The sequence below is a fragment of the Musa acuminata genome, chromosome BXJ2-2 (assembly GCF_036884655.1).
Source record: "Musa acuminata AAA Group cultivar baxijiao chromosome BXJ2-2, Cavendish_Baxijiao_AAA, whole genome shotgun sequence".
NCBI classification, from domain to species: domain Eukaryota; kingdom Viridiplantae; phylum Streptophyta; class Magnoliopsida; order Zingiberales; family Musaceae; genus Musa; species Musa acuminata.
In genome coordinates this window covers 13,098,807-13,114,713 of record NC_088339.1, presented here as the reverse complement: position 1 = coordinate 13,114,713, position 15,907 = coordinate 13,098,807, and the positions used below count along the sequence as shown (strand labels likewise).

Genomic DNA, 15,907 nt, shown 5'->3' with positions numbered 1-15,907 from the left:
ACATATCAAGATAACAAGAGTCCTGTAAACTTCACCTTATATGTTCCAATGATACTCAGATATAGAAACTTGAGCCTTAATTGCATTTTTCCAATGCATAACTACCATGATGATGGAAAAAAGAAAAACATTTATTAGAGGTAAATAAGAACAGTAAATCACCTAAGTAAAAGCTCCTTGATCAAGAGAACCATCAACCATAAATATTATAATCACTCTATCAACTGTTAAGGATATATTGATCCTCGTATCGATCCTCAAAGGTTTTCCAGAACCTAGTATGCCTCATAAATGTTTGGATGTCCAGCTAATATTCCTAATTACTTGTTTTTCATATATAGCAAGAGAAACCTAGAAAAAACTGTATCAAATTCTCAAACCTACTGAAACTATAGTTAAAATGTGATAATAATTTACATTAAACTGAAACAAATTATGAAACAGATATCCAATTTATAAGTCCACAAATTGACTCACATGAAACAATATTTTAATAAATACTAACTACTTGTTTGCCAATTTTATTTTAGGACTGTAATTGAAAATTGGCATGCCACAAATATGATACCTATGTATCTTTAACTTCTTTATAGGAAAGTGCATTTGGGGTGGTAAAATGTTGCTAAATAGTATATTCTAGAAATCGATCCTGCTAATAACTCTAAGAATCCTGTAAAAAAACTCTAAGAATCACTAGCAGCAGCTCCTGATATGCATAGTAATTATTTTTTTTGCTTTTGTAGGTTTTTCCAATTGTCAAGAATGCCATTTCACAGTATAAGGTGCCAATATTTCTGGTGTTACATTAGTGTCGTATCAGTCACCAAAAACTTATGCTACCCAGTGATTTCAATAGGCGCTCGGGCGCTCGCCTAGGCGCTCGGGCGAGGCGAGGCGAGGCCCGAGCGCCTCGCTTCAATGAGGCGCCGCCTAGGCGCTCACCCGAGCCTAGGCGTCGGGCGCTTCGGGCGAGAGCCCGGGTTAAACCAAGCGACCAAACCAATGTTTTACGTCTGGTTCGGTCTCCGGTGCTTTAGTTCGTTCAATCGGACCAACTAAATCACCGATAGGCTCCCTTACACGATTTCCCCGACTTCCCCAACCCTAACACTCGCGATTTGCCGTCGAGATTTCTTCTCCGCTGTCGCTGCTCTCTGCTGCTGTTGCCATTGTCGCTACTCGCCGCTGCCACAATCGTCGCTCATCGTTGTTGTCGTCGCTCACCGCTCGCAACTCTCACTCCCGCTATCGCTCGCCGCTCCCGCTCTCGCTACCACTGTCGTTGTCTTAGTAGTCTCGGTCTTCTCACACTTTTCTCACTATACTGTTAACAGTATATTAACAATATATTGCTAACTGTATACTAATAATAATATTTTTATTTATTAGATTAATAATATATTATTTTAATTTTAATACTATTAATTTTTTATTTAAAATTATTATTAGGTTTCAGAATAAATGACAAGTGTACAGACTTGATGTAAAATTTTATTATTTTGATTTTTGAGACTTTTTATTAATATGACATTGTGATTTTGTACTTGATTTTCTTAATTTAATAGTATATTTTTTATTTAAATAATTATATTAATTATATTATATATTTTTATATTTTAGCGCCTCGCTTCGCTCGGGCGAGCGCCTAGCGCCTCGGGCATTTTTGGACCTTGGCACCTAGCGCATTTTAAATCACTGATGCTACCTACAGCAGGCACATATTAGCCATCATATGTTAGCACCTCCAACATGTGTCAATATGGCACGTGTGAATACCTTCCTGGGACAGTATGTTTTAACCAGTGCAGGCACTCATCAATAACCAAAGCAAATCTTGGTAGTCATTATCAGTATTCTATAGCTTTTGTACCCTTGCTACTCTTGTAAGATCACCTAAGCATAAAAATCAAACGCTAAAAAACCCTAAGAAGATGTATTAAAACTTGTATTCCTATATCTTGGAACCACACTAGCTTTTTAGTACTCATAAGTAGCTATACCCAAGAAAGTCATTGGACGCTCGCCAAGGCACCCAAGCGAGGCAAGGCAAGGTGAGGCTCGAGCACCTCGATGGTGGGCTAGGCAGGTGCCTTCAACTAGGTGTTGCCCAGGAGCTGGATGGCTTAGGTGCATGCTTAAACTAATCCTGGTTCAATCGAACCTGATGATGCTGGTTCGATCAAACTAGATGACCAACAGCTTACCACACCATCCCTCCCTCACGTGCAAGACCGACCCTAACCTCCTCTCTTGGTAACCTAGTGCTGACGACAATGAACTGCTTCCTCCTAGGAAGTGACGAACGACTTCCTCCTAAACCAAACAACTTCCTCTCATGGCAAAGGTGACAATCCACAATTGGCAAAAACCTAGCACTATCGATCGGAACAAGAGGACACCATTCTCTCGCGATGCATCCAATGGCTTCCTCCCATGGCAAAAGTAGCAATTTGATGATTAGCGAGCAACTTCCTCTCATACGATGACCCTTTGAGAGTGTCATCTTCTCACAATATCACTCTCTCTCTCTCTCTCCTTCCTACCTCACTCTTTTTCTTTCTCCTCCCCCTCCGATGTCATCGCTGACCGTCCAGACTCCCCAATAGCCCCCCTCCCACCACCATTCCCAACAACCCCGCTACCCTCGCCAAGCATCCCCAGACCCCGACTAACCCCTCTCCCTCCTACCTACTCATCCTTCTCCTCTTTGCTTCTTTTCCCTCCTCTCGTAGTCCCTTCCCTCTTTCTCATTCTTCTCTGTGATTGCCCCCCTCTCCCCGATAGCTCCCCTCCTAACGGAGGGCCACTAAGTCTCCTCGAACCACGACAACCCCCTTCTCCTTCCTCCTCCTCCCTCCTATCCTTAATTTTATATATACTTGATTTTAATATTTGCAAGCACTTCGCTTCACTCGAGTGAGCGCTAGGCATTCAGGCATTTTGGCACCTTCCTCGCGCCATTGACTACACTGGTCATACCACAATATGGCTATAGTAGCAAACTCTATAGCTTTTGTGCCCTTCCTACTCATACATAATCACTTCACTTATGAAAATCATGTGCTAGAAAACCCTAAGCAGATGTATCAAAACTTATACTTCTCACCACTAATCAAACCTTTTAAATACCTTTCTGCTACAGTATGTTTTAACCAATGTAGGCACTCATCAATAGCCACAGAAGACCTTGGTAGTTTTTATCATTATTCCATAGCTTTTGTGCCCTTGATACTTGTCTATAACCACTTGAGCTATGAAAATCAAGTGCTAAAAACCCTAAGCAACAGTATCAAAACTTCTACGTACTCATACCATACGTATTAAAGATAAGACTACTCTTTTGCGACCTAGATAAGAAGGGTTCAACACATGATAAGGCTGCATAAATTGATCCATCCCGGTGGGACCATTATGTATTGAGTAGCCTCTTTTTTTTGTTTTTATTATACCACTGTTTCCACTTTCCACACCAATAATCCTATTACATGGTATGGACTCAACAGGCTTTTCAATGGCTACAGTAACTAAATGCTACTGTCCACTAATGGACAATGGCAAAGGACATCAACCAGAAGTTTAAAACAAGCTAAATCCAATTTCAATATTTCTTTTTTTTTTTTTTGCATGCTGCCAAAACAATTGTCTTAAAGTATATGTATAACACAGCCTAGTGCAAACCACCAACTGACATGGTGGTATGCTAACAAAACCAATTTTTGGTTTACAACTACAATAATTTAATTAATTAAACAACTTGCTATGATGGGGCAACTAATTACAAAAACAATTACTATTAAACTAACAATACAACATATTTCATGTGTCATTGGAGAAGAAATAAGTAATCACCAGCCTTTTATATTGTTCATGTCGTGATACTAGTTTTACTTCCTGCCATGGTATTTTAGTCTTTAATGAAAGCACATTGCACTTTTCTACATAAAATGAAGATAACTGATCAAGATCTTGATGGAGCTTGCTTTTAATTGAGTATGCAGATGTGAAAACCAAGTGAGAATTACTTGGTTAATACATCTTCAATGATGACCAAAAATGCTCCTCTTGTTGGAACCATATCCTTTAACATGACAATCAATATGCCATACTAATAATTTATTTGTATTTTATCCATCAGGAGATGAAATCAACTTGCACAAGAATGAGATATCAATAAGCTTAGTAATTACTTTACATCATCTGTGGACAAATATCCAATTTTAAAGTTTACATAAAACGATCTTAATTAGTCACTACCACTTCTAAAGTTTTAAAAGTTGAAGCTGACATTCAATTGGCAAGAAATGTCTGACCATAATAACCAGTTAGTCTTGCTTTGTTTCTCCAAAACCATTATAAATAAGAGAGCTAGCACAAGGTAAATTCTTGAACTAATCTAAACAAATAAAAAGTAAGCATCATAATACCAAGACAATGAATAGCAACCTCATACAACTAAAAATTTGCATTACTTGCTGTTAGCTGTCCGTAATTGCTGCCTTTCAACATCCATTAATCTCAATGCTTCATTGGCTTGTTGACGACTACGCTCCAGTTCCTGCTGTGCTAATGCTGCTTGCTGGGATGAAGCTTGCTCAATTTTCATATTAGTCTCACTAAAGCGTGCTTCAAGATCATCTTTCTCCTAGATAAAACAAAAGAACATAAAATCTACAAACTTGTCAACACTCGACTGCACCAAGAATAACAGAGAAGTGCAGAAGTTAGAAGCAAAGAAAATTGCATATGCATTCTTCAAAGAGTCAGATGGATGGATTCTACAACATTCTGATTTAAAATTAGGCCTGTCAGTCAGCTTAAATGCTTAGTAGGAATATCATAACCAAGAAAAAACTTTGTTGTGCACTATAGTCTGTAAAAGAATTATATAGGAACCAACGAAGTGTAACACAGATTTGAAAAGACAGCAATCACAGGTTCGACGGTCTGGATTCCAAATTTAGTGTTATGAAGAGAATACCAGATGACTAAGGTGATCAAGAATTCATGATGTGCTCAAGTGATCCAGCATATATTTTTTTCTCAGAAAAAAATTATGATAAGTATATGTCTTCTCAGTCAATCAAAGCAATGGTGATGTCTTAAAAAGCAATAGAAGAAGAGAACCATCCCTTTGCAGCAAGAAGCATCACCACAAGACAACCATAGGCAATCTCAAGTTATGCCATGAACAATGAACAAATAGAAAATTTGTGAAATTCCTAACAGTTTGGCTACCATGGAAAACCTTAAGAACTATTGAGTCAATGAAAAATCAAGAACACAAACTTCCAACAAATCAAGAGTGTTCAAAGTTGAAACACTGTTTAAAAAGGAAACTAGTTGAATACATTTATCATCACTTGAATATTTTAAATCAATAGATGATTGTCATGTAGGTCTTCATCACTGATATTTTATCTTATTCAGATTCAAGAGCTGATCTCATTAAACAAGGGTGCCATTAGTTGACTGAAAAAGAGGTGCCAGAATAATCAAAAGAAAAAAGGTACTCAAGTTGTCTTAGTGTTTCTTCCTTCAGCATTATCCATCAATTACCAAACTAGCAAAAAGCCAAATAGTCAGGCTATCATAAAAGGGAACCTTCTGGTCCCAATCTTTCTTTGATCTCTTGCCCACTGCTAAAGTACATGTTTACTACAAAGTCAAGACAAGAGTTTATATATCCATGAGTATATGAACACCTCTAAAAGAATCAGTTTGGTAAGACACAAATTCTCTGAAGGAAATCTTTTCTAAATCATACCCAAAATTTAGAATCACCATGGGTAAGAGAGAATTATGTTAGGCTATAAACAGGAGTGCTGGACCTTTCCAACATCTTTCTCTGAATCTGAAAAAAGTTGATCAACCCTAGATCTAACAGAAGAAGGAACACAAAAATGAAAAAGATGTCCACTCTAAGTCATGCTAAGAGAAATGCTTGGTGTTGACCAGATACAGTCAAATACAATCTTCTTCAGCAATTAAAAGAGGATGTATGCACAGGAAAGACATGAAATCAAAAGGACAGACAGAACCATTTGACATGTTCACCTTTTGTAATTCTTGAATCCGTTGTCTTGCCCGTTTATGAAGCCTTCCAAACTTGGAATCTAGCTCAACATATTTATCATCACGCTCCTTTATTTCTTGTTCCATTTTCTGTTGAGCTACAAAATTAAAATGATATAATAATTAAAGACACCATAATGGGTTTAAGACAAGGTGAAAAAGCATTACAATATTCATACATACAGGGTACTGAAAAATCATGTTATTATAAGGGTATCTTACCATTCACTTAACCAACAAAATAGGAGAAAATTGTGATATATGTTGATCCAGAATCCAACTGAACTTGAAGCTCAGAAATTAAAACAAAATTAACATGCAATTGAATTGTTAAATTTGTTCTGTTGATCTCTGATTAATTCAATGTCTACAACAAATTTTTCAATTTTACCATGCCTCTACAAGGAGAGCTAGAGATACTATTTAAGATTATTTTGAATGCTAAAAACCCACAAAAGATCCCCCCGTAAAGATGGTCTTTGACTTCCAAAATCTTGCCTTCTTAAGACAGGTATTCAGTAAATCATTTTAAGAAGAGACAAAGGAGCTAAAGAAAGACCTTAGCTACTTATTTACCAAGGCCCTAGTAGGTTATAAGCAATGGCAACGAAGCATAGCCCAAAACCAATCGACCTGATTTCTTCTATAATGGCTGATCACAATTGTGATCCTAATCATAATCTTCAGACCCTTGCTCTTGCAACAGAGTAAATGATGCAATAATATTTATTTAAAAATATTCATAAATTAAAGATGATCTTATTTGCTTTTCTAGCTCTTTTCTCTAATATATTTAATATCAATAATCTATCATAACAGAAAACACATAAGGCATAAATTGGTTAATATTACAAAAGGAACATTTAACTTCTCTTCAGTAATTTCAACATTAAAGATGTCATAATTGAACATCTATAACTAGTTTTAGTTTAAGGCTCCAAAATAGGTTAGTCTTCATCCTTGGCGGATATTAATGTTCTTTTCTTTTTTATCTTTAGGCAACAAATGGGAAAAAAGTTCATCGATAATAATCTAATTAAGCAAATAAAACTTACAAATTAGAAAGAAGAAAAAATATCAGTAAATATGCAAGAGAACGAGGATGATTGAAAGAGGGGTAAATATGGCGCTAAAAGCTTGCCATTTACAAGTATACCAAGAAAAAGAAGCAACACAGAAGAAACTTAAGTAAAACCTTCTTGAATAATATTCAAAGAGACGAACCACCAGAGAGCATTTACAGAAGATCTCAGGCAGCAGTCGACTTGTTTCTGAAGAGCTTGTTATTTCTAGCTTTCTGTAGTGGCCAACAAGTTATAATTGCAAAACTATCTCAGATCACTCTCCAGGAGAACAAATAAAGAGAACTCTACGTGCCCCAAGATCAACCAAGTTAGTGGGAGGAAAGTGGGTCTTCAACAAGCCTATCACTTATCTCCAACTCTCTACTGCCACAGGATACGAGAAAAAGAAGGTGATTAGTGCTTTCAACCAGTGGGCCACATGAGAAGCAAAGAACAACCTCCAACATCTACTGATAGTTTATAGCAAAGATTGCAATTTCGCCCAAACTGATCCGTACTGACCGGTATTTATCGGTCGGGCATGAACCAGTATGTGGACCACCCCCATTTCGGGTGGTCCAATCTGGTCCAATTAAAAAAATTGCAAGTTCAATTAAGGTTCACAATTTTGTAAGCCCTCTTCTCCCTACTGCCCATCACACAATTATGCGAGCCTGCTACCGTCTCTCTCTATCACCCACCATGCATTGCTGACCTCTTTTCAGGTATGCTTCCTCCGATTCTTATCCTCCTCTTCCTTCTCCGCCTCGTCCTCCACCTTCCTTTTCTTCCTCCAAATTGTGAGCCCTCTTCCACCTTCCAATTTGTGAGCCTTCTTCCTCCTTCCTCCAAATTGTGAACCCGCTGCCGCCTATCTCTATATCACCCACTATGTACCGTTGGCCTCTTTCCAGGTATGCTCCCTCCTGCTCTTCTCCTCCTCTTCCTCCACCAACTCTTCTTCCTTCCTTTTCCTCCTTATTCTTCCTCTTTGCTCCTCCTCTTCCTCAACCTCGTCCTTTTCTTCCTTCATCTTCCTCTTTCTTCCCCCTCTTCCTCCTCTCCTCCTTTCCTCTTCATCCTCCTTCCTCCATTGCCTCCGCTTCTTTCTTCCTCTTCCTCCATCTTCCTCCTTCGTCTTCCTCCTTTTTCCTTCACCACCTCCTCTTCTGCCCCCCTCTTCCTCCTATTCCTTCACCTCCTCTTCTTCTTCCTTCCTCTTCCTCCCCCTCCTTCCTCTTCCTTGTCCTCCTTCTTCCTATATGGTACACATCGATGTACCAACACTCTATACAATGGTACCGGCAATATGTACCAATCCTACCTGGAACCACTACAAGGGTCTCATACGAGATTGCATTACTTGGTTTATAGGATATTTTATATCATCAGTCTTCAAACCTTCATCCATCACCAAATCATCATCTAAACATTGTGTAGCCGATCATTTTGATAACACATCCTACCTTCTGTCTTGCATCCTCAATACTCAATTGCATTGATAGTGTCGCCAACTTTGTCTGAATTGCACATGCAAAGACAATTATAATTGCATTGTCAAACTTGCTCATGAAAAGACAAATTCTGGTCAAACACTCCATTGCCATTTGCCTAAGATTGAGTATATATTTGTGGAACAGTTGACCAATTTCAATGCAACCTAGATAGATGGACATAACATAGACAAAATATGATGCAACCAAGAGCAATGAGCATACCAGATCTTAAGCAAAGTGAAAAATAATAGGAGTGTCACAAAAACAGAAGGAAAAAAGGTAGCCTAAAGAACTCAACAACAACTTTCACTTTACCATATTGTAGGATAAGCCTCAACTCTCTCCCCATTTAACAGAAAAAGCCTTTAAAATACAGAAATATGTGACCTACATCTCTTGAGACGTCGAGAGATTTAAGTAATGTTGTCATTGGCTGTAATTGAGTTCAAAATGATCCTAGTCTGAATAATTATAGAAACATTCTCTTCAGTGATTGCAGTTTGCATATTCATATTGATAAATCATTATAAACTAATCTTGAGGTTTGAAAAAGTAAAACAGATCAGTTAAAGTTTTAATCTTTAATTGGTCAATTTCAAATTGCTAGTCTTTGAATCAGATATTTATGTGGATTGTGGCTAATCTTTGACTCTCAGGATTTTAAACAACACTTCCTGAGCTTCTGTGTAGTCATTTATTCTTTTCTTCTTACATTCCTTCCAAAGCTATGTTTAGGGAACTTTTGCCAAAAGCTATCAACTTCAACAATAAATTGAGCTGCAATCATTTCAACCAAAGATAAAAGCATTGATATGTATACAAGCAATAAAATGAGCTAATTGTCATAAAAAGTCAAATCTAGCATAGACCAATGGAACATGGGCAAGATAAAAGATGACTGGACTTGCTATAAATATATTTCTTAGATGTAATGGCACATAATCAAGAAACAAAAAGAGCTTATCCACCATAAAACCATTGTCATTCTAACTTATAATTCTTATTGTCATTAGAGTTTCTGTCATAAAAAAGCTTAGGAAACAGAAGAAAGACTCTGGAGAAGAATAACAGTTGTATTCTGACTTATAATTCTTTTTGTCATTAGAATTTCTTTCATATAAAAAAATCAAAAGCAGAACAAGACTGGAGTAGATTACTACTTGTTATGGGATGAAAAAATATATAGCAAGAGAACAAATATGCAGTTTTTGTAGATATCATATAGAAAATAATGACTAACCTTCAATGAGCTTTGTGGTAAGCTCTTGAACCTTTCCATCAGCCTCGGAGTAAGCCATCCTCAGATGCTCCAGAGCATCCTCAGCTGCCATTTGAGTTTCCTTCTGCGCCTGAATTTCCTTCTGTAAGCATTTTATCTGTTCATGGAGGCTGCTATCTTGCTCAGAAGACCCAACATGTGGGCCACTTTTTCTCTCCTCATCAGAAAGTGGCTTTGGCTTACACAGTTCCAGTTTTAAGTCACCTATTTCAGACTTCAAGTACTCATTCTGAAAACTGAGCTCGATAACCAGTTGTGTGAGCTCATCAGTACTTTCTTCATCATTAGCAAGGTTCTGATGAATGCCATTTTCCATATTGATGCTTGCATCACAACTATTTATTCTGTCAGCTACTTCAACTGGTTGCTCCAATGGATTTGCACTATCCTTCTCCTTAAGGCTTTGCTGTACAGTACCATCAATTATCTCTTCTTGACTCAGAGTGGATTCGTTCTCTCCAGTATCCATGTCAATAAAATTGGCCCAGCCTACAAATAAAAATCCAAGAAAGAACCAAATGTTGTGAGGACTAAGACGAAGAAGAATAAAGAAGAAGAAACAATTTACACAAATCACATGGGACATGTACTTGGAGAAGGAAGAGTGACTTCCATCGCCAATCAATGACCCTTACTAATCATCTAAAGAACCATACAAGAATTCAACTATAGAATTCTTGTTCTTTTCATCAAAACACCCCAAAATACTAATCAAATGTACTCAAATACAACATCTAGTTCCGATATTTCTTCCTTCGTCCAAAACCATAACCCCTCGAATTACGAACGGAAAAACTTCCATCAAGAAGAAGAAGAAACAATTTACACAAATCTCGGGGAACATGTAAGAAAAGAAGGAAGAGTAACTTCCATCACCAATAAAAGACCATTACTGATCATATAAAGAACAATACAAGAATTCAACCATAAAATTCTTTTTCTTTTCATAAAAATACACAAATAAATTAATCAAATGTACTCAAATCCAACATCTATTTCCTATATTTCTTCGTTCGTGCAAAACCATCGCCCTCCGAATCCCGAACGGAAAAACATCCATCAATATGGAGTCAACCATACTCAAGATTGTATATGAAACCATGAAAACGTTTTTCGATGAGGAAATAAAAAGAAAATTGGAGCCCTAAACCACCATTTCTCCACAAGGAAAAGCGGAAAAGCAGGAAATTGTACCCATCGACTTATTTCTGCAAAGAATCGCGCATTTGGTCGGAAACCCGGATCTAAAGCATCGGGGTTCCGGAAGAAAGAAGTCAATCGTTCAAATTAGATGGGATGGGGTGAGGAGAGAGATAAACGATGCTAACCTGATAGAGATCTGAAGTAGAAGAGCTTGGAGAAAGAACGGAGGAGTCTTCTTGATCTCTTCCCTTTCGTTTCTCGTCGCCCCACCGACGCTTGGACTGAAACGAGTTTCTCTTTGTTTGGGTTTGGCCTTTCAAGGAATATAAGACGAAGGGTGCGGATCTTGCTTTGGCCATCACTTAAATATATATTTACTAATTAGACCTTTTTATGTTTTATTTTAACCCTGATATTATTTAAAATTACGTGTATTACATTCCAACATCGATTTTTTTTTTTTAATTCCACCTTGTGGGTGGCAAAAACACTAAACATAACGGTAGTAGTGTTCTCTGTTGCAGGAGAAACTCTTTCAATCGGGTGATGTCTTACGGTTCTTAAACTTGGGGCGGCCCCGCGCCCCGCGGGGAGGGGGGCGGTGTGTGTGCGCGCGAAGGGGGAGGAATCATTGTTGATTTTTTAGTAATATAATAAATTACTTAAAATACACAAGTATACATAAATTACTTCAAAATTGTTCATTTCATTTTTATTCGTCTAAATTTGGCTGTAGCATACCTAAATAAACCTGATAGAGATAAAATTGTTCATCTGACAAAAATTATGTGCAGCATACCTAACTAAAAATTCTCTCTCATAATTAATTATAATTTATATTTTGATACTTATACCTTAAAAAGTAATATTGCATCTCTAATTTTCCTTACCTAGTTAACTATGAAAAAAATCATACTTTTCACGTTCAAAAATATAAATATAATAAATAAAAATATAATTTTATTATCTTTTAAATTATTATTGATTTCCTCTATTCTTTCCAACCTCTTCACCCGCCCATAATCGCTTGCCCGTCGAACCATGCATTGCATCTATTAGGGCCAAAATGGCTACGAGGGAGGCTTACGAGAAGCCTATGCCACCGGCAACTACAAGTACGTTCTCATAGCCTTCTTCATCCGGTTCGATGGCAATCAAGATCCGTAACTGAATCTCGTCGCCCATTGTATTGAGAATTAATTCATAGTAGTTATCTAAGTAGTTACCATGTTCTAGGTAGTTATAAATATGTTTTAAGAAGTGGCCCATAATATACAAGTTATAGGGTGGTTCCTACACCTAACTCAATCATGGGTGACATAGCGAAGTGAGATAATTATCACTAAGTCCTATAAATAGGACCATAGTTTATGAAGCAAGATAAGGTATATACACTTGAGAATATCTTATAAGTGTTCTATGTTAATCCTCTTATTTAAATCCTACATCGATTTTCTTTATCGAAAGGATTCTTTTTAATTACATCGTAGTATTATGTTTTTATCGTTTCTTTGCTCCTCCATCCCCAACATTTGTGGTATCAGAGCTAAGTTTCTATCTGAACTGGGTATTATGACTTTCAATGGTAATTCCATGTCTCAACCCTTTATTCTCATCTTCTCGAGCAAATACTATGAATTTTGGAGTATCAAGATAAAGACTCTATTCAAGTCTCAAGATCTTTGGGACTTAATAGAGAATGGATATGCAGATCCAGATGAAAAAATCAGGTTGAGGGATGTTAGTTTGGCAAGTCTCATAGTCCCACAGCGGGAAACCAGACTTGTTATCTCCTATTGGAACTATAAATAAGGGCTTGGGCTTTGAAGTCAGATGCACCACAAAAAAAACCTAATTGTTTGCTTTGGGTTGAAGTCCACATTCAATTAAATAGTTTGGGTTTATACTTTGGGTTTTTTCTTGTTTAGTATTTTTGGATGTTTTATGGCCTAGAAACATCTTCCTAAGGCATTTGTAATTGTCTCTTTTATAGTAGTGATTTGTTCATCTTTTGTCCATGGATGTAGGTCAAGGTTAATTGACCGAACCATGTAAATCTAATGTTCTTGTCGCTTTTATCTTTTCATTTTATTGTCTTTGTTGGGTTGCCAAAATTATCCTTTGGTAAATTTCTTGTGGCTAGCTCTAACAAACTGGTATCAGAGCCTGGTTTCGAGATCTTTTGGCAACGATGATAATAACAAAGATTGTTATTGAGAAATTCGATAGAAATGTCAACTTCGGCATGTGGCAACTCAAGATGAGGTTTTACGGGAGGTGGCTATGGAGACTACGGCTAAGAGCATGTGGGATAAGCTTAAAGTCTTGTATATGAAGAGGATAGTAGAGAATCATCTCTACTTAAAGCAGAGTTTGTATATGCTTCGGATGAAAGGTACATCTATACTCTCACATCTTGATAAATTTGATTCCTTGGTTATGGATTTGGAGAATATAGATGCAAAAATTGATGATGAGGATAAGGCCCTGTTACTTTTGTGTTCTCTTCCCCAATCTTTTAAGCATTTCCGTGATACTATGATTTATGAAAAAGAAACAATTTCGTATCAAGAAATTAAATCTGCACTAAAATCTAAGGAGCAGATAGACAGAGATATCACTGGGGAAAGTAGAGATAATCAAGCTGAAGGTCTGGTTGTTAGGGGGAGAACAGATAAAAGAGAATTTGAGATCTAAATCTAGATCTAAATCCAGATATAGAAATTTGGAATGCAAATATTGTCATAAAATGGGGCACATTAAGGCTGATTGCTTTAAATTAAAAAATAAATTAAAGCAAAAGGAAAAAATTGGTGAGAAAACTACTAAATCCGCTGAAGCTAGTGTAGCAACTGATGAGAATGTTAGAAATATTTTCTCCGCTACTAATGACAGGACGAGGTCTAAAAATGAATAGATTTTAGATTCAGGTTGTTCTTATCACATGTGTTCTAATAGAGATTTGTTTTCCACATACGAATCTTGTAATGGTGGAATTATTTTGATGGGCAATAATGTAGCATGTGATGTTGTTGGTAGAGGAACGATCCGAATTAAAATGCATGATAGTATTGTGAGGACGCTCACTAATGTTAGACATGTTCCTGATTTAAAAAAGAATCTCATCTCTTTAGGCACCTGTTAGGACTCTAGCTTGGAGAGTCCTAATTGAGAGGGACATCCATGTAAAACTGTTAGGACTCTAGCTAGGAGAGTCCTAATTGAGAGGGACATTCTGCTAGGACTCTAGCTAGGAGAGTCCTAATTGAGAGGGGCATTCATATAGGAGGTGTTTTCTTAGAGAAGAATTAAGAGTTGTAAGGGAATAGGAGTCTTGACTAGGAGTCCTATTAGGAGTTGGTTAGAAGTAGGAGTCTTAAGTAGGAGTCCTATTAGGAGTTAGGGTTTAGAAGCCCTATAAATAGCCATGTATTCCTTCTCTTTTGATAAGCAATAGATGAATCTTTTCTGCAGCCTTTGAGCAGCAACTTGGAGGGAGGAACCCCTATAGAGTTCCAAGGAGGCCGATCCCCTAAAGAGATCAACCTCAAGTTTAGAATCTGCAAGGGTTCTAACACCTGGTATCAGAGCAGCGTTCTTGGCGTCTCGCTGCCCTTCCACAGCCATCCATCAACCCTCTACAACCATCCAAAGCAATTCCCACAATTGCTTAAAAGATCATCACCGAATTTCGTCATCATCTCCACCACCACGGATCATCCTTTGATCTCCCCGTGAATTGCAACAGGTTCTGGTTTCCTACCTTACTGCTGCTGCAATTTAGTTATCCTTATTCGAAAATCCAAAAAAAAAAAAAAAAATCGTATTGCTGCATATACTTTTCGTCACAAAGTTTTCATCTCTACGACGAAAGATACATTGCAGAATTCCAGCCGCATAGCACCATCTGTTTGATCTTGCTACTGTGCTTTTTCTATCCAAATTTCTACGAAATTTTTATGACATCTTTGACACTTCTTAACAGTGGATTTCCCTTTGGTTTCATCGAAAAATTCTCAATATAAACTACTGATCTTTTATGTCCAATCTGCTGCACTTGAATTGCAGAATTCAAGCCGCATAGCACCATCTGTTTGATCTTGCTACTATGCTTTTTCTATCCAAATTTCTACAAAATTTTTATGACATCTTTGACACTTCCTAACAGTAGATTTCCCTTTGGTTTTATCGAAAAATTCTCAATATAAACTACTGATCTTTTATGTCCAATCTGCTACACATGAAAATCTATGCTGCAAAAAATTTCAGCTGCATATCGTTGCCTTAACCCATCTATTTGCAATCTTTTTTGAATTAAATTTCTTATACACTTCATAGATCATCTTGGCTTCCATCTAAGATTGATCTATTAAGAAATTCATCTCTAAAAACGATTTTATGTTGCTGCAAATTTTCATCGTAACCCGCTAAAATTTTTCGACGATAATTCTGCAATTGCAACTTGCACCAATTTCCTTGCTGTTATACTGCCGAAATTTTCTTGATTAAATTAGATATCCTTACTGTCATATAAACTGTGATTTTGCTATCAATTCCCTCCTCAATTCTCTCAAGTTTTTGGTGGAAATTACGTCAAGAAACCGTTATTTCTTCGATGACAATTCTACTCTTACAAGACAGCACATACTTGCTGCAACTTCCACGGATTTCTGTCAAACCTTTGCTACCATCTATCATAGATCCAAAACTTTCATCCACAGCCCTAAAACTCTACTAAACCACACCCTCAAACTGAACCCAAAACAGCCACAAAATAAGCCTAAACCGCAACCTACATCCACCAATCCACCAACACTTTCGACCATCACTTCTCTCAACCTATACATGCCTTT

General features: G+C 37.2%; 1 protein-coding gene across 3 annotated transcripts in view; it reads right to left on the bottom strand.

The window, feature by feature from the left end:
• LOC103972956 (protein GRIP) overlaps positions 1-11,377 on the bottom strand; it is a 57,961-nt gene extending 46,584 nt beyond the window's left edge. For all 3 annotated transcript variants that reach the window (XM_009387376.3, XM_009387377.3, XM_065094890.1), the window contains exons 1-4: positions 11,240-11,377; positions 9,873-10,400; positions 6,055-6,170; positions 4,470-4,642 (exon numbers count right to left, since the gene is read on the bottom strand). In XM_009387376.3, coding sequence (XP_009385651.2) covers positions 4,470-4,642; positions 6,055-6,170; positions 9,873-10,380 — 797 coding nt within the window. In that variant the 5' untranslated portion in view covers positions 10,381-10,400; positions 11,240-11,377. The remainder of the gene's footprint in view (positions 1-4,469; positions 4,643-6,054; positions 6,171-9,872; positions 10,401-11,239) is intronic.
• Positions 11,378-15,907: the final 4,530 nt, after the last annotated feature.